Below are 23,147 nucleotides of genomic sequence, written 5' to 3'. Positions count from 1 at the left end.
TCATGAGCTTGTAATCAATGAACATAAGCAAACATTGCACATCACAAAGTAAACAGTAACAGCCATTCCCACATTACCCCATTCAAGGTGCAGGGGACCTGAGACTAGGCTACTCTTAATCCTATACATTAAAGCAATGGCCTAATTTCTTTAGTGGCCTTATATGGGAGAAAACCTTCAGTAACCCCTTGGATATCACAGCTAAGCATGCAAGGCAAGGCTGTTCCTTTGACCTGGGCACTGTAAATACTAGATCTTCAGACATATTAATGTAAAACTGTTTCAACGAATACACTACATCAATGAAAATAGAAAAATAAATAAAATAAATTAAAAAAATAAAAGTACTTGTACATGAGGCACCCTTCTCCTTTCATCATCATCGTCATTATCCTTACCTCCTCCCCCATCCAAGCATGGGGTGAGGCTTTAATAATACAACTATGAGTCACTGTCCAAGTACTAGTTTACCAAAAGATTCATAATAATTGGAACTTGGGATGCTTCTACCTTTGTAAATAATATGTACCGTGTAGGACACGAAGAGTATCACAACAGTTACACCACACTATAATACAGCCTTACCCTATACACTGTATGGGACTGACTGTACTCTAAGTGGCATACCTGTACAAGGCTTTATAGTACCTCATCCTTAATGATTTATTTTGCCTTACTACATCGTAATATTCTCTAGATGATGAATGAATGAATGAATGAATATATTAATATGATATCAACAAAGTTTGCATTCATAACATACAAGAGGATACTGACCTGTTGTGTGCAGAATTAATCACTAAAATGGAGATGCTATGACATCTCCAAAACCAATCAGAATAGGACCCTTTACTCTGTTCATCTGCTCCCCGTCTTGGCTAGAACTCCGTTTTATTTACTGCGTATAGAGCGAATTGGAATTATTACCACCACTGCCAATGAACACTTCATTCTCTTGAACATATATGCAGAGATTTTGACTGATATGGGAACGAGGAGGAAAAAAAACATGGGTGAAACAGAGATGGGCCTGAGGAGTACGTAGGTGAAACTAGTCAGGAATAACCTCACTTTCATTTCACCTGTTTTCTTCCATTCCTTCCCATCTGAATATATGGATATATCACATTAGTTTTACCTATAAACAGGAATATGGGGTATGGCGATGTCAAATTGAATCTGTCATGTCCTGCAATGCCTGGGGAAAGTAATATGGAGATAATTATGAAATATAACTACTGTACAGTAATAGAAAACAGCACATGTACTGTACATTACTCTCCCTCTCACACTAATTAATCAGTTCTAACCTAAGTCAATACTAAAATACACACAAAAGTAAATTTACAATACAAAAAATAGCACCTAACTACTATGGACACAATAAAACTGACATTAATGAGTAAATCCTTAAAAAAAAAAAAAAAAAAAAAAAAAAAAAAAAAAAAGTTATTCATAATGCACTCCTTCAATGTTACACTGCATTAAGTACACAAATGTAAGAAAAGAAATGTACAGTAAATTTTTAGTGCATATAATGTACTGCAAGTAACATTCATGTTGTATCTTTGGAATTTAAAATAGTACTCAAAATACACAATTACAACAACTACCTGTTGTCCACCACCACCACCACCACTGATGCTGCTTCCTTTAAATATACTGGTATTTTTATTAAGAAATTATCGCAACGGTCAAGAGGCAGCTGCAATGAGGCTTCTACCTTAACTGCTCTTATTACTGAACCAGACACATCAGCCTGCTTCCACTACCACAGCTTTTTGTTTCGAACCTAATAAAACAAAACATACAATCCTCTGTTTCTGTTTCCATAGAGACCATTAAATGTTATGTTGCAAGCTACAGTCATTCATACACTCTTTGCATGCAGAAACGTTTGTGGTTGCCAAGATTAATCAGAATGGTATACATAAGGGAAGTGAAAGGAAATGGAAGAGACTGAGAGCATGGTGAAGGGAAAAGGGTGGGAAGTACATGAATAAAATTATCTGGATAAAATGTGAAATCTACAGAAAAACCAGGTACACAGCATTTACATACACCATTGACTTCCCTCAGATTGCACTAAGCCAACAAATATACACATAAAGCATTATTACCTGTATGTTTTTTAAAGGTAATTCTACATGTTAACAGCCTATAATACATGTGAACAGCCCGTAATATATAAATGATTTGCAAAATTGCACAGTAGTTAAATGAACGGCTACAGTTAAATAACTAAACAGCAGGGAGCACCCAAAGGATCAATAAACACAGGCAGTAACCCTCTAAGTGATAGGACTGTTCACTAATTGCACTATGTTGAATTAAAACGATAGAGATTAGTCTCTAAGTGGTAAAAAACACGGAAGATTTATAATTCAAACCATGAAATAACAGAAAACTCTATTCATTACTTCTATCTAGAGACAAGGCAACAACTTCCTGTTTGTGTGAAGCTCTTGGCTTGTATGTCATCACAGATAGCTCTATAAAAATTACTGGTAGCATAAGTATTTCAATTACTCAAGTTCTGTACCAAAGAATGTTAAAAACAGGCAACTGTAAATTTCATTAAATGCATATTTAACCTTGCTAGAAGAAAGAACTGTATCAAATAGCAAATTACTATTAGCAGTTGCTATACCAGTACAATGAGGTGAAATCTCTCACTTTTTATAGCTAATCACAATAATGGCCTTCATAAAACAACTGCTAACATACTTCATTACAACTACTATTGCTGTATGGTGTCAGGCTGAGGGATGTCAGGCAAAGTGGTATGGGACTGGGTGGTGACACTTTGGTCTGGCTGAGTGACATCAGAGTGGCCAGAGTCAATCTGTGAAGAAGTGGCAGCCAATTTCGTCAACTCATGTACCTGCTTTGAGAGGTTGTCTACATCAGTGTGTAGCTGCATGTTCTTGCTGAGTGTCTCCTCTAGCAGCCCCTGCAGACGTCGGTTGATCTCCCTCAGAGACTCCTCACCTGTCCCCGCTGCACCCCGCAGCAGGTCCAGCACCCGCCGCACCCCCAGCCCTGCTCCTACTCCCACACCTAATCCCACCACACCATGCTGAGGCGACCCTCCTGCACTTCCACTGGTCTCTAAAACAAAAATACACAAACATTATTCTTCACCAACAGTGACACATAAAGGGGAAAATTTTATATTAATTCCTTTAAAGACATGAACACTGAATGATGTAAAAAAAAAAAAAGGTATTAAAAGAAAAAGCTCCTATCCTACATCTTTTGGAAAAGAAAATAAACATAATTTACTCCTCATACGTGCACTGACCTTGCCTATTTTGCTTAAATTTTTTTTTCTCTATCCATCCATCCATCATCCAATCTTATGTCACCCCAAGACGAGCGTAGGAACCCGGGGTTAGGCAAGTTGGTCCTGACATTTAAGATGAGAGTGACCAGCCTCACTCATCCCTGAGTGGCATTCTGTGAGCAATAAACCCCAACCACCCTTTGGAAATAATTCTACTAAGGCTCAATCCGACTGGACCACCTTAATTACCCACTAAACCACAAGGTGCCATAATTTGGCTATATGATTACTACCCAGTGTAGTAAATGTTTCCTGGTGTACAGGAAACCATTTGGCTTGTCACTCAGTGTAAAGTCACCCACAGGCAGAAGGAAGAGGAAAGAATGAAGAAAAGAAATACTGACAGAAACAGGAGTGTACAGTCGCCCGTAAGCAGAAGAAAGACGTAAGAATGAAGGAAACAAAGACAGAAAAAGGAAGGATAGAAAAGAGGAATGGGCTGACACCCAAAGTAGCACTAAATCAAGTGAGTGGATGGTAAGCGCCCCCACCTACCACAAAACCTGACAAATATCCATAGCACCTTCCAACTTACTTGACAGCCATGTGTCATAAGGGTGAATGGCCAGTTTGACTAGTAAGAATGGGCACTCATTCCTACCTCATAATTCAAACATCATGCAACCAAGACTTAGTATTCAAGTTCTGGGAATGACCCAGTTCTGCCTGGTAATTACAAATCTGCTAGTTATGCCATTCATACCTGTAAAGCTGTCCTGCCTCTTTAATATGAGAAAATATATACAAATCTACAGTTCATCAACCTAATGACATTATTTTTTCCTTACAGCTTATTTCACATACTCAATGGCAGAATAAGACAATACGACAGCTCTTCATTTCTTCTATTGCACTTACTCATAACAAGCCTTATTACATCTTGGTATTCAAGCTAGAGAGATGACAATTTTAAGAACTGTGAAGTACAAAGAACAGATTATTGAAGACCCACCTACAATACCAGCAGGCTTCTGGTCCATGCAGTAGTGCTGAATGATGGCTGACTTTTTGAGTATGTCATCAGCCATAGCAGCAGATGAGGCCTCCAGGTGTGTGATGGTCTCCTCAAGCTGCCACTTCTGCTGCTGGAGCTCAGTCACACGGTTCACTAATGATGCCGTCTCCTCACTCACCACACCCGGAGGTGGTGAGCCCTGACATGATGATTTTAATATTCAATTCTGTCTTGTTTTGGTGAGGCAGATTTATTCAGCACTCCTGCACAATGCCTTCTCAATGATGTGGGAGCAGTCAGCATGTCCATACAACCAGTCATGGTTCATACTGATGCCTGACAGTGAAGCGATGCAAAAGGAATGTCATCACAAACCATTCAAATCAACACCAAGGCACCATTAGGATTCAAATCTGCCTCAATGGCAGCGTGCCTCTGCCAACTGTCTCCTGTATACAGCATTCCAGCTCACTCAGCCACCATCTCTTCAAATTCTGAGATATCAACAAACCTCTTACACGTAAATGATACAGTTTTACATGTACTATGGCTAAGATTTCAAAGATCTTCCCAACATCATTCAGCAGAGGACAAACATGGGAGGTACTCAAATTCTGCTCCTGTTAATTTGCTCTGGAGAGCTGAGTAAAGGATGCTTATGAACGATGACTGGCTGGACCAAATTTTCAGTAACTAAGAATGCACACACAATGAATTATCATGGCAGGATGAGACTGCTATGTAAAACTTATGGCTGAAAACATTCGCATCTGCAAAAAAATGTATGGCAAAATATATTCGGTGCAACCCATCTTACACCAGAGTCATCAAAAAGCTGAGAGAAAACGGAGTACACAATACAGTATGAGAAAGTTAATTACCACTGTATCACCTCTCTGTATAATGAAGGTGGTGGTATGACTACCACTGTATCACAACTCCTTGTTAAATAAATGTGATGGTGAAACTAACACTGTATCTCATATCCCTACAAAATGGAGGTGACTGTGATGATACTAACCTGTGGAGAGGTAAGCATGCTGCTGTCCCTGGTAGAGTTGTCCCGCAGCTCTCCTGACACTAGTGACCAAGACGACACACTGCTCACATCATCACCTCCCTCAGACATGGCTGGACAAATAATAAAAGCTAAGCTTCTAGGAGGCAACATAGTAGGCCAAAAGAAGGTGGATGGATAGAGCAAATGAGAGTGCAAGAAAGCAACCTGTGATGGATGAGGTGTGGTAAGTCAAGAACATGGATGGATATGGTGAATAGGTGTCTGATAAAGTGAGGTTTGGAAGCTGATTTGGTCAGGGAGAGAGAATTGACTTGGTTACTTAAATTATGTACAAAGCATATGAAAAAGTTCTGGCACCCCTTTCTAACTTGACGGCTGACAGACTGACTACCTGGTAGGTACTGTAAGTAATTCTATAATGAAAAATTAAAGAAAATGAATACATAAAATATATATATATATATATTGGTGGTAGGTGGGGGCGCTCACCATCCACTCACTCAATGTAGTGCTGCTCTTGGGTGTCTGCTCTTTCCTCTCCTCCATCCTTCCTTCCTTCCATCCTCTTCTGTCTTTCTTTCCTTCATTCCTTCCTCATCCTTCTGCCTATGCGTGACTTTCCGCTCCCTCTTCTGTCTTTCTTTCCTTCATTCTGTCCTGTTCCTTCTGCCTTTGGGTGACTCTACACTGAGTGACAAGCCAAATGGTTTCCTGTATATCAGGAAACCATTTACTATGCTGAGTGGTAACTATATAGCCAAATTTTGGCGCCTGGTGGCTTAGTGGGTAATTACAGTGCTACAATCGGATTGAACTGATGAAGGATTATATCCAGGGGGTGGCTGGGGTTTATTGCTCACATAACGCCACTCAGGAATGAGTGAGGCTGGTCACTCTCATCTTAAATGTCAGGACCAACTTGCCTACCCCCGGGCTCCTACGCTCCTCATGGGGCAATGAAGGATTGGATGATGGATGGATATATATATATATATATATATATATATATATATATATATATATTCATTGTGGTAGGTGGGGGCGCTCACCATCCACTCACTCGATGTAGTGCTGCACTGGGTGTCTGCCCTTTCCTCTCTTCCTTCATTCCTCTTCTATTCTTCTTTCCTTCATACTTTCTTCCTCCTCCTGCCTACCAGTGACTGTACACTCCCTCTTCGGTCTTTCTTTTCTTCATTCTTTCTTCTTCCTTCTACCTATGGGTGACTCTACACTAAGTTACAGGCCAAATGGTTTCCAGTACACCAGGAAACAATTTACTACACGTATAACCAAATTATGGCACCTGGTGGTTTAGTGAGTAATTAAGCGTTCCAATCAGATTGAGCTGGTGCAGGTTTATATCCAAGGGGTGGTTGGGGTTTATTGCTCATGTAGGCTAATGCCACTCAGGGCATGTCAAGACCAACTTGATTAGCCCCAGGCTCCTATGCTCCTCATGGGGAAACATAGGATTGGATGATGGATGGATGGATGGATGGATGTATATATTCATCATCATCATCATCATCCAGACCTCCTTTCCCACCCTAGGGCAGGGTGAGGAGTAGCAATGTCCAGACAGCCTAAGTTGGCCCAACCCAATGGGCCACACTTCCATTCACTCATCATTCAAGGCCCTTGAATCTGGGCTCTATCTGATACACCAAAAACTTTCACCACATTCTGCAGCTTCACAGATACATATTCAATAAATATATATATATATATATATATATATATATATATATATATATATATATGTATGTATATACATAAAGTAAAGCCACTGCAACTCGGCATAATACATGTGCAAGCCTTGTCGAGTTAGCCTATTTGCCGAGTTGTAGGGATGAACTTTAAGTTCCCCCCCAGCACACACACACAAAAAAGGAAAAATGGAAAAAAATGGACAAAAATTAAAAGTTTTTACAATAAACAGTAAAAGCTGCCTTACCATGATTCTATGCAGTTGTAGGGTGTATTCCAGGCATGGAGGAGGACTTTTGGTAGTTTTTGGAGGTGTTAGGGGGGCTCAAGATCAGTTTTGGGCACACCTTTACTGTACTGTACTTGTCACTGTACACTATGTAAAGCACAATTAACACCATAAAGGCCATTATAGTAATGTATTTATCACTTGTACTATACTGGAGAACTAAACACTTACTGTACAACTCGGCATCTTACTGAGTTGGGGGGATTTTTGCCGACTCTCTTCCTGTCACGTGTGCATTTTTGGGAATTTTTGAATTTTGATTTTTTAAATGAATATTTTGGAGCCTTCCCGAGTTGTAGAGGTTTCCGACTTGAAGGATACCGAATTGTAGAGGTTTTACTGTATATATATATATCCATCCATCCATCATCCAATCCTACACTGCCCCATGAGGTGCGTAGGAGCCCGGGGCTAGGCAGTTGGTCCTGACATTTAAGAAGAGAGTGAATATATATATATATATATATATATATATATATATAGGCTGATGGTTAATGATCTAAGAAACCTTTAGAGCAGAGATGTCTACAACTGAAAGGGCCAATGATGGCTGGCTACCTATATCTTCAGACTTGAAAAGTCTTTCTTAATGTGGCAGTACTGAAGGGGTTATAAAAAAAATAAATAAATAAAAAAAAAATAAAAAGACATAGCTACACCTGAGACTGACTTGTAATGGCTGTAAGTTGTGCTGGGTCTGTGAGGAGCTGGCTCAGCTTTTCCTGGAGCCGGTCAGCCCGCTTGCGCTCCACAGCTAGCTGCTTCTTCAAGTCCTTCAGTAGAGTCATACCCTTACGTTCATGGATCTTCTGCTCCTCCTCACCGTCTGCCACCTGTCCATATACAGCGCGCCATAATGGTCTTGCAATGCAGTACACTTTACAAAAACATATATACACAAGAAAAACATGCCACCATTCTACATAAAACATATATACTGAATAACAACTTCACATCTTAGAAAAGGAGTGACAGGAATATGTTGCATACATATCATAAAATTATGATGCCATATGCAGAAATAAATTGGATAGGAAGTGGTGGGGAGAGGGGTTCCAGGCAGAAAAGAATATAATCCAGTGAGGAAAGTAATCATTCTGTATTCTGCTATCTTGAGAAAAAACAAGAATTACTGTGACTGATACATATTTCTTTGTGCAGAAGTGGGTACTGTCATCTATAGTATTGCCATCTATTTGGTGTATACCGTATGTCTAGAGATGCTTTGCAAATCTTGTTTTTCATCAGGCTGATATTCAGATCCATCTAACTTCTGCCTGATCAGGCGATGCAACTACAGGTATACTGCAGTTCCCACAATGGTGTAGCTAACCTAGATTTTATAATTTAACTTAAGGTATACCATCAAACAAGTGAGAAATCAACCATCAAATATGATGTGCACAGTCTATACATACTGGAAGGCATAGTTGTGTTACCTTCCTCTGGAGTGTCTCAACTGCCTCTTCTGCTTCCTGCCGCTGGATAGTGCTGATTTCAAGTTGAGTTTGCAGGTCCTGAAAAAGACTGACCTATAAGCAGTAACACATTTCTATGTACATACACAAATGGCATGGAATAAATGTGCTTACATACCAGAAACATAAACAGCTCTATTACAAGGTGTCTAAGTACAACAGGACCTATTGAATGACTAATATTATAACAACATGCAAGTAAAATTCAACTCACAGCAACTCAAACTGACATCTCAGTACTAAACTGAGCGATACCAGGATGAGCTCCCTGCTGCTATCCCACCTCACCTTTCGTTCCTCCTCCCATTTATACTTCAGCTCTTCTATTTCCTGGAGGTTAAGTGCAGTAAGCCTGTTGGCCTCCTCCCGAGCTTCTTTGCCAGCTGCCTCCAGGACTCCATTCAACCGATTTACCTCGTCCTCCAGCCCTGCACGCTCCTCCTCCAGCTTGTCTACTCTCTCCCTTAGCTCAGACGCTTCACTTATTTTCTTACTAATCTCCTCAAGCTGATCCTGCACACACAAAAATGTCATTGCACAAAATGCACATAACTAAAATGAGGGTTACTATGAAAAGCTGTCTTATAATATTCTGGACATCCTTTAAATCACATACTGACAAACACCTCTGACTTCTCCTCCTTGGTCCAGCTAAAAAAAAAAAAAAAAAAAAGAGCAGTCCCTTACACTCATGATGGGTGAATGGATAGTACACTGGGCTTACTTTGAGCTGTTGGTTGAGAGTGGTGACAGACACCAACTCCTCCCCGTGCTGCACACAAAGCTTCTCTACCTCTTTCTTGTGCCGCTCCTCACCCTCACTCATGTGTTGTTTCATCTCATCCATCAGGTTTCGCCGGGTTTCCGCAAGCTGAGTATCAAGAAAACTAAGTGCTATATTCTTACCCCTTTTATGTAACTAGTGTCTTTTTTATATTTGTTGTTACTACTACCATGTTATTTTTTTTCAGGCATGCAAAATATATCTTACTGTAAATATCTGGCCTTAAAAAAAAAAAATCTGATACTACTAACCTTTGTTTGTTCTTCCAACAGAGATCTTACAAACTCTATGGCACTCTTCAGTTCTGAAAATTCTTTCTGGGAAATCTCACTGTAATATATGGCCTTAAAAAAAAAAAAAAAAAAAAAAAAAAAAAAAAAAATGCTAACCTTTGTTTGGTCTTCCAACTGAGATTTGACAGACTCTAAGGCATTCTTCAGTTCTGACAATTCTTTCTGGGAATCGTAATTTTTCTCCTCCATGACTTTCTTCTGTAGCTGTAACTGGCTGACCTCTTCAGTTAAATCCTTCATTTTATCCAGTGCATCTGGAAGATATTAAACATAAATTATACATACTATACCATGAATAGCTTAGTACAAGTCAATCTCACAGCCCCATATGGAGTATTATAAGATGATTTATATATTCACAATCTCCCGTCTACACTGACCACCAATATTTTAGTAGCAGTTTCTTATCACCTAAAACATTCTAGGTAAGTAAATGAATATACTGTATATTGTTTCATACTGATGCTTCCTGGCAATAAGTACTTGTTAATGGTGTCATGTCTTGAGAAGCAACATGTCTAATAATTCATCCAATCAGTGTGGTACACAATTATGCCACATTAATTGTCATTCACACTAGTCATCATGTCTAAATGCAACATCTGTTGGTATTCTAGAATGATGTTAATGTTCAACCATGGGAGAACAAGTAAAGCACAGAACAGGACAACATGTACACCTACCTTGACATTCCTTTTCTTTCTGGGCAACTAAGCTTTCTGCATGGGTCAGCTTTACTTGTGTCTCTGAAAGTGAGGCTGTGAGCTGCTGCAAGGACTGTTCCTGACTCTCACACTGGCTTGATTTCTCTGCCAGGCTGGACTGAGTCTCCGCCAGACTGGACTGGGTCTCTTCTAGGTATTTTTTAGTTTCTTCTAGTGAGGTTCGTAATGACTGCACTTCAGCTCTGTGGATGGAGAACTTGTTTATAATAAATGTACTAAATGCAGATGATGCAAGACACAACTCAATGCACAAATAACTATGACATGCACCAAGCTTGTGTACCTCAACTTGCTCATTCATATCATTTGCTATTAAATGGTCTGCTTAGACAGAGTTTTTTATAACTGGATGACCAAGATTTTCAAATAATGTTTCATTAAATGTAAAATGATTACCAGTTTCATAATCTCAATCCAAGCGAGGCAGGATTCACAAATGTAAAAAGAGAAAGCAGTGACAGAAGAATCATCAACCGTATACCTATGAAAGGAACCAGTCAGTCATTCAAGTTCTTGAAATCCTGGCCTCACCTCACAAACAAAACCACCAGCACAAAGACTATTTTTTTTTTTTTTTTATAGCTGAGTTTCACATACAGTACGCCTGTCAGTCATTCCATGGACTAGCAATTATTGAAGGGGTACCAAACCTTTTGTACATACACCATCCATTCAAGCAGATCACTTGTCAGCTTCTTTGGTTCAACTCACATATGTTACCATACGTCACTTTCTCGCACACTAACTCACCAAATCCATTCACCATATTCTATGTCTATCATGCCATCTCCCATCTTCAAATGCCCTCATATGCCCTTATCATGACCTTATCTATATCATTCAGTCATTCATTCATCATCAAATCCGGTGTTGCCCCACGAGAAACATAGGAGCCCGGGGCTAGGCAAGTTGGTCCTGACATTTAAGATGACGATGACCAGCCTCACTCATCCCTGAAAGGCATTACATAAGCAATAAACCCCAACCATCCCTTGGATATAAACCTGCACCAGCTCAATCTGAATCGAGTACCTTAATTACCCACTCAACCACAAAATGCCATAATTTGATGATATGGTTAACACCCAGTGTAGTAAATAGTTTCCTGGTGTACAGGAAACCATATGGCTTGTCATTCAGTGTAGTTGCCTGTAGACAGAAAGAAGAAGAATGAATGAAGTAAAGAAAGACAGAGGAGCATGGACGGAAATAAGACAGGAAAGGACAGGCACCCAAGAGCAGCAAGACGTTGAGTGAGTGGATGGTGAGTGCCCCCATTCTCTACATATAAAATCAAACCATCAACTCATTCTGTATCTAACCTCACCAGTTCAGAAAGTCTATCCTAAGCTAAATAAAACAGACTAAAGATAGCAAAAAAATAAAAAAATAAAAAAAAATAAAAAAATAAAGACATCCTCTGCTGGAAGAGGTAAAAGTTGTGCAAATACCTGAACTTGGCTTCCTCCTCCCTGGCCCTCTCCAGCCTCTCCTGCTCTTCAGCCTTCCTCTCCTCCACCTCAGCCTCCATTCTTGCAATCCTGTAGAAAAGAGCAAAATTCAAAGAAACCTATCATCAATAGACAGATGGGATGAGGCCGAGTCAAAAAACAAAATATGAAAGAAGAATTAAAAGAAACGTTCCCATACCATAAATTACTCTACCATTCATCAAGAAAAAATGACAGAATGCCTGTGGAGAATAACTGTTATACCTTGACACCCACTTTACACAGTGTGGTCAGCAACATTATACTGAAGCCAGACATGTTCTGGCTTCAGTAAGTGCTTCAAAAATTATCACCGTAGTCTTGTCTTCCCCTCTGCATATCAAGGTTTATGTATACAACGAAGTCTCTCACTTAGTTTCCCCTCACCTCTCACAGACCCGTTTCAGTTCATCTTCTAGTCTGGTGTTCTCTGACATGAGAGTCTGGGTCCTCTCCTTCTCCTCCTCCAGATGTTGGTGAATCTTCTCCACTTCTCCCTGAAGCTGATTGGCCCTCTCCTCAAACTGATCCAAAGGGTCTGCATGAAGGGAGAATGTACTAGTGAGATGGAAGAATAACTGACTGACTTACTTATCCGACCCTTGCAGAATAGCATCTAGTCACTGCAGCCATATAGCATGATTAAAACCAAAACAGAGATAAACCCACAAACCCCACCATTAAACTGCACAGATTAATATTAAATACATACTATAACACAACACACAATAAAACTACAGCTGTCCAGGGAAGCAGACGATGACACGGAGAAGCAAAAGAATGGTAAGATGAGAAAATTGAAAATGCAAACATGTGCAGATGGAGATGCAAGCAGATAGAAAAAAAATAAAGAGAGGAGGAGGTAAAGAAAGGAAACAAAATGAAAGAGGTGTAAGGGAATACAGAAATGATGAATTGGAGAAGTAGGATGACAGTGATACATTAAGACAGTGAAGTAAACACACAGATGAGGAGTTGGGAATGGCATGGGGATAGCAAGAGAAGTGATGAGGTGAAAAGGTGAAATGACAAAATGAAAAAACACAAGAAGTGAGGAGATGGACACTCAAAAAACTATGAGGTGGAAAGTTGATGAGAAAATGAAACCCAGAACAAAGGAGGTGGTAAAACAAGTGAACAGGGAGATGTAGATGTGGAAATACGAGGGCATGGATAGGCATGTGTAACCTACCTGGGGGCCTCTCCTGGTCACATTCGAGACCGTCATCATCCTGCAGTGACAGCTTCTTGAAGGACACACCACCACCTTTGGCTAGGTTTATCTCACCCTCATCCCTAGGGGGCAAGATCTGTTACTGTCACAGGGGAACATGGTACTCATATGTGATGTATGTAAATGCACTTCATAAGAAAATGCTCAAAATGAGGAGGTCTCTCCAGCGCTGAATAATGCCTGGCAACAGTCATAAAATACAAAGCATGCCCTCATGATGAAGTGGTTAATGGACACTGTTACTGATCCCTTCAACCAAAGGAGGCTCTTATGAGCTAAACAAAATCATCTGGCATTAGACAGAATAACCTTCACCGACCTTTAAGCTTTAATTTGTCTTGCATGGTTATCCTATCTACAACTAAACATTTAGGATCTTCAGCACAATTTAAGGTGATTATACTCACAAAGGTAGACATTTAAAATCTCCAGCACAATTTATGATTGCTATACTTACACAGGTATGGAGTGTGTTTTTAAGATGTTGGTCAGCTGTGTCACTTGTAGGTTTAAAGCGGATATCTTGTCTTTCAGTGTCCGACTCTCTGACTCTGCCTGTTTTTCTACTTCATACAACCTTTTCTCCATCCCTGTGAGCTCCTTTCTCAGACGTACAACCTAATGAACAATCAACATGTTAAAATCTCCTGTCCATTTGCAAGCTATGATTTCTGTTTACCCTCTAATACCTATCCTTGGATGACATGAAGTCACAGCCACGGTTTAACACAAATCAAAGACACTTTGACAGTACTTCAATGCTTTTCAAGACTGCAAGAGATCATGACATTACAAAATGGTCCTCCTTCAGTATATCAATGGTTCAAACTATCATCTTAACTATAAACACATCTATATTTGGTACAATACCCTGGCTCTGACTTCATTCCAGCCATGGACCACATTAGAAGGTGAACAGAGACTTTGACTCAATCTGTACCTATACGTATATTAGCCATCCATCCATCATCACCCAATCTTATGTTGCTCCATGAGGAGCGTAGGAGCCCAGGGCTAGGCAAGTTGGTCCTGACACATAAGATGAGAGTGACCAGCCTCACTCATCCCTGGGTGGCATTATGTGAGCAATAAACCTCAACCATTCCTTGGATATAAACCTTCACTGGCTCAATCCAATTGGAGTGCAATAATTACCCACTAAAGCACCAGGCACCAAAATTTGGTTATGTGGTTACCACCCCAGCGTAGTAAATGGTTTCCTGGTGTACAGGAAACCATTTGGCTTGTCACTCAGTGTAGTCACCCACAGGCAAAAGTAAGAGGAAAGAATGAAGGAAAGAAAGACAGAAGAGGATAGAAGGAAAAAAGAGTGGAGGAGAGGAAAGGGCAAACACCCGAGAGCAGCACTATATCGAGTGAGTGGATGGTGAGCGCCCCCACCTACCACTAAACATTAAGTTTAACTATGGTATCCTTATTTATTCTTTCTTTCATTTACAATGTTGATGTTTCATCATACACTCTGAATGAAACTACAAAACTTAACGTCTTCAGCCACAGAATGTCTTTTATTCTTGTTACTTCCTGACTGTTTCATTCTGTTTGGGAGAGACTTAGATAACTGGAAGGGTTATATAGTCTTCAATAAATCCTTCATTAAGAGAGGTCTAAAGGTGAATGTAGGGAAGAGTAAAGTTATGGTCTTTGTGAGAAATGAAGTCAGTATATGTACAGTGAGGCTGGATGAAGAGGAAATGGAAAATGTGAGTGTGTTGAAGAACCTGGGTAGTGTGATGAGTAAGGATGGAAGTTTAGTGGGTGAAGTGCTTGAAAGGGTACAACAAGGATGAAAAGTTGCAGGTTCCTTGAAAGCTGTGATAAGTAACAGGGAGTGAACATGAAAGTGAAAAAGTTACAGCATGACAGTATTGTGATACCAACTCTAACGTATGAAACTGAAGCTTGGACCTTGTTGGTGGGACTGAAGTCAAGAGTGAGAGCTGTGGAAATGTGTTATTTGAGAGGAGCATGTGAAGATATAACCAAACCATACGTGCTCCCTACGCGTCAACAAGTGGGTTGGTGGAGGGTTAGTGCCCCTCCCCGTAAAACAAATAACTCAAAGTCAAATGGCCACCCCTTACGGGATTATGGCGTCTGGCAATAGATAGATAGACAGATAGATGTAAAGTTACATGGAGAGACAGACTGACAAATGAGGAAGTGAAGGAGTGTTGTGGTGTGGATGTGGATGTGATAGAATGCGTTAGGAGAAACACACTGAGGTGGTTTGGCCATGTGGAGAGGATGGAGAGAGAGAGAGAGAGAGAGAGAGACTGATGAAGAGAGTGTATGTGAGTGAGGTGGAGGAGGGGAGAGGGAGGGGGAGGCCAAGGATGAGATGAAGGGATGGAGTGGAGAGGTATATAAGAGAAGGGGGTGTGAGCTGGGAGCAGGACTGTGAAATGGCGGGAGACAGGACGACAAGGAGGTGATTTGTTTGTGGCCACCCCTTATGGGATTAAGGCGTCTGGCAATAGACAGACAGACAGAAGAGAGGTCTTTCCTAAGCGAAATATAACTGTCTCAAGGTAGCAAGAATAAAATTTATAAAACATATCATGGAACTGAAGGGGTCAATACTTATGTCTAACCTCCTTGGAATCATCAGTGGAGCTGTGTTCACCATCAGCAGCAGAGCCTCCTTCCCGATCACCACACAGAATCTCCACCTGCCTCTCATACCGCTCATTCTCTCCAACCAGCTGAAACAAATCAAACCAGAACCATCACTACAAATTCACATATTGTCGCAATTGTTTACATTACTATCAATCAAATGCCATCAATACAAGTTCACCTACTATCATCAATCAAATGCCATCACTACAAATTCATCTACTGTCACTGGCTGAAAACAAAAACAAAAAAATACTTTACATCACTTGGGTGAGGAAGCACTGATTATAAAGAAATACAGGCTATTTTGCAGTTAAACATGTTACAGAAGCAGCACATTCTTACGAAAATTCTCTTCACCCTCAAGCTAACCAACCTGCCCTGCAGAATGCTGTTTAGTGCTCCAGTTCCCTTTGTTTGACTTATGAAATACCTTTTTTTTTTTTACTATTACTTTACTTCAGGCTGGATGATGGTAGGTGGTGGTGATCATCATCCCATTCACTGGATGTAGAGCTTCATACTGTACTGCCTTCATCCTTATCATCATTTTTCTATTCCTCTCCTCTTTCCTGTCATTTTTGTTACCGTTCTTTTCTCTTCAGGTAACTCTATACTGAATGACATGACTAACTGTTTCCTGTAACCCAGCAAAACATTTTACAATGCTAGGCAATAGGCATATAACCAAATAACAGAGTAGCAACCCTGTTAACTGGGTGGAGAAATGCAAACGTGGTGTCCATCCACAAGTCAAACTTCTACATTTTTCTCAACACTTTACTTTGACGAGGCACTGTCTGCCACAAGCAAACATTGGTTCACTGCACTGAATGGCCCTGCAGGGGTGTTTCTTGCCTGTGGTTGATGGGTCTGCTCAGCCAAACATACTGTTACCAGGAATAATCAACAACAACTTCAATATGGAAGCATGCAAGAGTAAATGGCATAAAAACTGCCAATTGTGACCCAATGATGGCCTGCCACCAACCTGTGACCATGGCTGACCTATGGAAGAATAGAACACTGCCATACAAAATAATTTAACATCCTATACCTTATCCATCCATCCATCCATCATCCAATCCTATGTCGCACCATGAGGAGTGTAAGAACCCGGGGCTAGGCAAGTTGGTCCTGATGAGAGTGAGCAGCCTCACTCATCCGAGTGGCATTATGTGAGCGATAAACCCCAGCCAACCCTTGGATATAAACCTACACTGGATCAATCCAACTGGAGCACTTTAATTACCCACTAAACCACCAGGCGCCATAACTTGTTTATATGGTTACCACCTAGCGTAGTACAAGGTTTTCTGGTATACAGGAAACCATCTGACTTGTAACTCAGTAAAGAGTCACCCATAGGCAGAAGGAAGAGGAAAGAAAGAAGGAAAGAAAGACAAAGGAGGGAATGTAAAGTCACCTGTAGGTAGAAGAAAGAGGAAAGAATGAAGGAATGAAAGACAAAAGAAGTATGAAAGAAGAGAGGAAAGGGCAGACATCCAAAGCAGCGGTACATTGAGTGAATGGATGGGGAGTGTCCCAACCTACCACTAACCTATACTTTTAGAAAATATTACTCATCATACACTTTCCTTTCAAACACAATGAGTTTGTTTTTTAAGTGATTCACGTTCCATTCCTTCCTGCACACACTGTTTTGTAGATCTCTCTTGAACATATCTTGATGATATGAGAAACAATTCAGTAATTTATCAAATTCCTGTAATGCATTATTACAACTGAAAATAAAATAAACAAATAAAATTGCATAAATGCAAGACCCTACTGCACACACTATCCTTACATCAATTGTGATGACTATTCAGAACCATACATGCTCTACTTACCCTTGAGAGTTCTTGTAATAATGTGTTATTCTGAAGTCTGAAATCCTCCTCTTGATCTTTCAGTTTGTTGCGTAAATAACCAATATCTCGGATCATTAGTTCTAATTCGGATGCTTTTTTTGATGTCTTGACCAAAATTTGGTAGCGATGATTTTCTTCTTCCAAACTTTGAAGTTTTGATTTTGTGTCTGCAAGTTCTGTTTCAATGGAAGAAAATATTATACCATTACTGCATTCCACTTCCATAGTAACTAACAGCTTATAATACGGTACACAACTGTCACCCATAATATGGACAGTATGAAATGTAGGCTACGTAAATTAAGAACTGCAACCATGCTTTCCTTGTTGTGTCAAAGATGTAGAAAAATTACTGTAAATTCACATTTGGAAAAGATGCTTACAACTTTCTGAATGTGGGTATAAAGTTATAATGTTTTTGTCTGAACTTTTGATGGAACTGTGATATCAAAACAAGTCAATGATGTGCAACACAACATTAAAACTTCCATAACATAGCTACTGTAAACCAGGGGAATATGGCATATTAACTTTATAGGTACCATAGCAATGAAACTTTAACATGCAATTTTTCTATAATTCATTGAAAAAAATATATACATATATTATGACATATTGAAGATTCACTGCACCTCAGCTTGTATTGTACATACAATAACTACCTAAAGTACTGTGACATAGCAAGAGAGGCCAGTAATATTTAAGAAATCTATATGCCCATTAGTACTCCACTCGTTGTGCACCCCACAAAAGTTCTCATGCCTTCATTCAATTTACTATTACAGGTAATCTTATTCAGCTTGGAGGAGACTTTCTGAACTGGAGAGATTATAGCCTTCATAATCCCTTTGCAACCATGCTGGGTGTTAGAGAAGGATGCCTTCATGTGGTGGTACTGATATTACCAGATGACTCCATTCCTCAGTTATACAAACATCTTTCAGCTCGCTCCCTATCCCTCTAAAGGAGATGGCGAGCTGCAGGAGGAGAGGAAGCTTCAGCCTGCAGGCCACTAGATTCATATTCAGATTTGCCTGGGGTAGCAACTGTCGGTATTCTTTTATTACTACACAAGGGGCTCTTCTATAACACATAAAACAGCCTGGTAGCATCTAAAAATTTAATAGAAAATACATCGTCAGGCTAAATGGTTAAACAAATCCAACACACATAACCCAGAGTTTATATCAACCTTTTTTATGACGGCGCACAACATCCTCAAGGCTGTAGTTCTTCTCTCGCAGTTCCAGCAACTGATTCTGAGGAAAAATTTAAAACATTACCAATACTACAAGTTCATTTCATATTTCCAGATTTACAGTTTAACTGATTCTAAAGGATTAATTACCACATCATTTTCACCCAGCTATCATATTAAAGTACTGGAATAACTTTATAATCAATGAAAAAAAATATATATACATATATATTACCATGGCAGGGAGAAATAAATGCTGTTTCAACGATGTTGAGTTTCAATTACTGCTTAAAAAAAAAAAAAGTTTAATCACACTAAGAAGCAACTACATGGCATCTCATGCCATTACAATTATCATAACATACCATACACTGCATAGTACTAACCACAGCTTATTATAAGGTTGGTCAAGATGTAGTTGACCAAAGATACACTCTTAATTCAATACCACTTACACTAACCCCTGACAACGATACAAGGTGTCCTACAACTGTACACTATTACCAAAATAAACTAATAACAGGTGGAGATATAAAAATTGCCTCCATGTCACCCCTGTCCTCCACCATCAGGCTGCCCACCCTCCATCTCACAACTCCTTCCTCATATATCCTTCCATCCCATTCCTACATCTCATCTTCACTGTCTTCCTCCCCCCTCCATCCATCTACCTTACTCACATATGATACTCTCATCAGTCTCCCATTTTCCATCCTCGCCACATTGGCAAAACATCTCATTTAGGTATTTATTTAGGCACATTTGGGCAATTTCTCCTTCGAATGGGTTCACCTGGGTATTCATTTAGGTTCAAGGTGTTTTCTCCTTCATTTGGGTTAACCATATTTGAATTAATCATATTTTCCACTTCCTCAGCATGCAGCCTCACTGTGCATTCAGTCACTTTATTGCTCTCGAAAAAAACTTTACTCTTCCCTACATTACTTACAGGACATTACTGAAACCTTTATATAGATGCAGTTGTGACAGAAATAACATAGAGATGACCCCCACCTAATCTGGAGATATAATGTCATCGACCACACTGAAATAAGTGACGGACTTTTTTTTTTTTTTTTTCTTTAATATAAATAACAGAATGGAGGAAGGAAAAACAAATCAATAAAAAAAAATAATCCATACACCAGATTAATGGTGTCCTCTGTTCATAAAATATCTGTAACAGTTAGACTTGAACAGTTGTGGGTTGAAATTTGAAGGGAAACAACTAACCTAACCTAACCTACTTAGCAATATTACAGAAAGATGCCTGAACACCCCCGACAGCGTGTTTACTGCCAATCCTGCTGACTGGGCATGACAACAGCACACCAAACAAACTCAAATGTATGCAATTTTAAAACCACTACTGTAATAACAGTGGAAGCTTAACTGGATGTGTTGATACCTAACTGGCTTTGCTCCCCAAACCCCCCAATAAGTATGGCCTACCTTGCAGCATGCACACTAAAATGCATACAGTATTAGATAAAACTTGTGCCAGAACAGCACCGTGCACTAAGCATTCATTAGTATTGGCACATTTGGCAACTGTCACAAGGCCATGCAATAGCCGAGGTAGGCGCAATCATAAAATAAATCTTTATAACCACCAAAGAGGGGATATCCACTGAAATATGACACAGGTCAGAAAACAGAGCACAGTGATTAAATTAAAATGCTTCATAATCCATACAATCAAAGATAAACTCAGTATGAAGTAGCTACAATAAAGGAACCTCCTGTTTATGAACATTTTTAAAATACCCACTATACACAGTAATCTATGCAAAATAACAAAGGATCTGGTCAACACTTCATTCCAATAAGAAATTTGGAAATACCGCATCACTGTTGCACATAATTTTTAACAACTTTGGGGGATGAAGTACGTGAAAGGGTACAGCAGGGAAGAAAGGTTGTTGGTACACTGAAAGCAGTGATGAGAAATAGGGAGGTGAGTATGGAAGTTAAGAAGTCACTGCATGATGGTATTGTGATCCCTACCCTGACGTATGGAAGCGAGGCGTGGACCTTGCAAGAGGGGAACAAGTCAAGAGTGAGAGCAGTGGAAATGAGTTACTTGAGAGGAGCATGTGGAGTGACGTGGAGGAACAGGTTGACGAATGAAGAAGTGAAGGAACGTTGTGGGGTAGATGTGGATGTGGTTGAAAAGATTAGGAGAAATACACAGAGGTGGTTTGGACATGTGGAGAGAATGGAGAATGAAAGACTGACTAAGAGGGTGTATGTAGGTGAGGTGGAGGGAGGGAGAGGGAGGGGCAGACCGAGGATGAGGTGGAGGGATGGAGTTGAGAGGTATATGAGGGAGGGGGGGGTGAGTTGGGGGGAGGGGAGTCAAATGGTGGGTGACAGAGTGACTTGGAGGCGTTTTGTCTGTGGCCACCCTTTGCGGGATTAGGGTATCGGGCTATAGATAGATAGATAGATAATTTTTAAGATGCAGTCCCCTTATGGGTTACCCATAAAAACTTCAAAATACTTGAATTCCAGTTGTGATTTCTGCTAAATATTATCCACTAACCTACCATATTTATGGCTACTGTGCTGGTAAAGTATCCTGAGGTTACGGTATATACGGTATACAGAAATCAATGCTTTCCAAGGTTTGGCGACAAAATCGATATACATGTTGCTAACGGTCATCATTTTAATCCTATTTCCAACTGATACATCAGTGATTAAAATACTTGCATTACTCAAGCTGACCTTAATTTATACATTTTGACATTAGCCTAATTTCCCCATTGTTCATAATCATTACAGACACTAATGGATACAGACAAATACAGTGTTACTTGGGCAGTGAATGAATATGAAAATCAAGTACAGTCTATAACTTTCCTACCTGTAATCTCCCAAAATCATCAGAATTCAGGTGCGCCATCGCTTCTGTTTACGTCTGTCTGCTGAAATCAGTGTTGCCAAATCCAAAATCAGAACAAGAGCTACACTTGCTGTAAAATCCGCTACAATGTTGCCAAGGAAAACAACCGCTAGAAACGGGACTAGACTCCAAAACATCGCTATAACACTCTTAAAATATCTGAAATATTGCTAGTTTTTTTTTTTTTTTTTTTTTACTGTTTTTGTAACCAGAAGTCAATTTTCTTAGATGAGCAGATTTATAAATTTAGCGTTAAAAGACGCTAAACCCAGCCAAATGGAGGTCCTGCGCTCAAGGTCTTCCTGCTGTGTTGCTTTGGGGATTTGATAGTTTTTATCCAAGTTCGACCAGCATTGATGAACGAGTCAAGAAACAGACCACGACGAAATCTGTTATTCTTAAGGCCAATAGGTTAAAGGTCAAGGTCATACGGCAAGGGCAAACTGACAAACTTGTGTGTGGTCACTGTGCATGTCAATGTTGGAGCAGCTCTGTTATCTTGATGTTTTATCTCCTGTTCCAGAATACGATACGTTGCCTCACTGGATGACCCTCAGGTCTTTCATAAAGTTTGATTAAAAGCCTCGCCCGGGCTGCCGTGCCGGGAGGGGTAGCTCCCTCCTGTAACCCTAGCGGGGCTATATAGTCCAATACAGGGCTTAGCTCGGGGGAACTCCATTTCTCCCATTTTGTAAATTATAATTCTGCAATATATGTAACAAAGCACCCATTGTAACTTGCTTTGTGTGTGTGTGTGTGTGTGTGTGTGTGTGTGTGTGTGTGTGTGTGTGTGTTTAGCTTGCCAATACTAATTTCATTCAGCTGTAGGTTTGTGACTCCAGGCCCTACTGCAGAAAGCACGAGAGCACTGACCGTCTCCTTCATTATGTAGGTGGTGTCGACAGCATGGTGTAGGCTGACGATGTGGGCCAGGTAGGAGTGAGTCTCGACCAGGGCGTGAGTGTTGGCAGCCACCCAGCCCAAGCCCACCTCGTAGTCCAGGTACACGTAGGGGAACAGGTCCAGATGGGTGCCCAGGTGGTGCAGGGCGGGGTCACGGGACGCCTTCAGGGCCTCCGGCACGAAGCTACCGTAGTCCTGCATGCACACCCTGACAGTACAATAAAGGCAAAGGACCAAGGTGATACAGGCTAGGGTCGCAGAATAATACAAGTCCCTCCAGTACGGTGACGTCTTTTAGC

The 23,147-nt window shown here is 40.3% G+C and overlaps 1 protein-coding gene across 1 annotated transcript; it reads right to left on the bottom strand.

Moving 5' to 3' along the window:
• Positions 1 to 2,738: 2,738 nt before the first annotated feature.
• On the bottom strand, positions 2,739 to 21,952 carry LOC145412990 (GRIP1-associated protein 1-like). The gene is made up of 17 exons (XM_080282812.1): positions 21,907 to 21,952; positions 19,032 to 19,098; positions 17,819 to 18,015; positions 15,941 to 16,051; positions 13,783 to 13,943; positions 13,284 to 13,387; positions 12,479 to 12,629; positions 12,053 to 12,142; positions 10,560 to 10,783; positions 9,973 to 10,130; positions 9,524 to 9,670; positions 9,088 to 9,312; positions 8,761 to 8,838; positions 7,992 to 8,154; positions 5,323 to 5,432; positions 4,308 to 4,500; positions 2,739 to 3,111 (listed from the first exon to the last, which is right to left on the bottom strand). Exons 1-17 carry the CDS (start codon positions 21,943 to 21,945, stop codon positions 2,741 to 2,743), a joined length of 2,589 nt encoding a protein of 862 aa, XP_080138938.1. The 5' UTR covers positions 21,946 to 21,952; the 3' UTR covers positions 2,739 to 2,740.
• Positions 21,953 to 23,147: the final 1,195 nt, after the last annotated feature.

The sequence above is a fragment of the Coenobita brevimanus genome, chromosome 94, assembly GCF_032717465.1.
Source record: "Coenobita brevimanus isolate Jiangsu-jjx chromosome 94, ASM3271746v2, whole genome shotgun sequence".
In the NCBI taxonomy this organism is placed as follows: Eukaryota; Metazoa; Arthropoda; class Malacostraca; order Decapoda; family Coenobitidae; genus Coenobita; species Coenobita brevimanus.
The sequence above is the reverse complement of the archived record's forward strand: the minus strand, read 5'-3'. Positions and strand labels throughout refer to the sequence as shown.

Excerpts from the sequence above, each read along its gene's own strand:
- LOC145412990 (XM_080282812.1), bottom strand. The coding sequence starts at position 21,945 with ATGGCGCACCTGAATTCTGATGATTTTGGGAGATTACAG. Across the intron at positions 18,016-19,031 it reads TGTGCGCCGTCATAAAAAAG|AACTTGCAGACACAAAATCA; the intron begins GTTGATATAAAC and ends CCATTGAAACAG. Across the intron at positions 10,131-10,559 it reads GAAAGAAAAGGAATGTCAAG|ATGCACTGGATAAAATGAAG; the intron begins GTAGGTGTACAT and ends AATATCTTCCAG.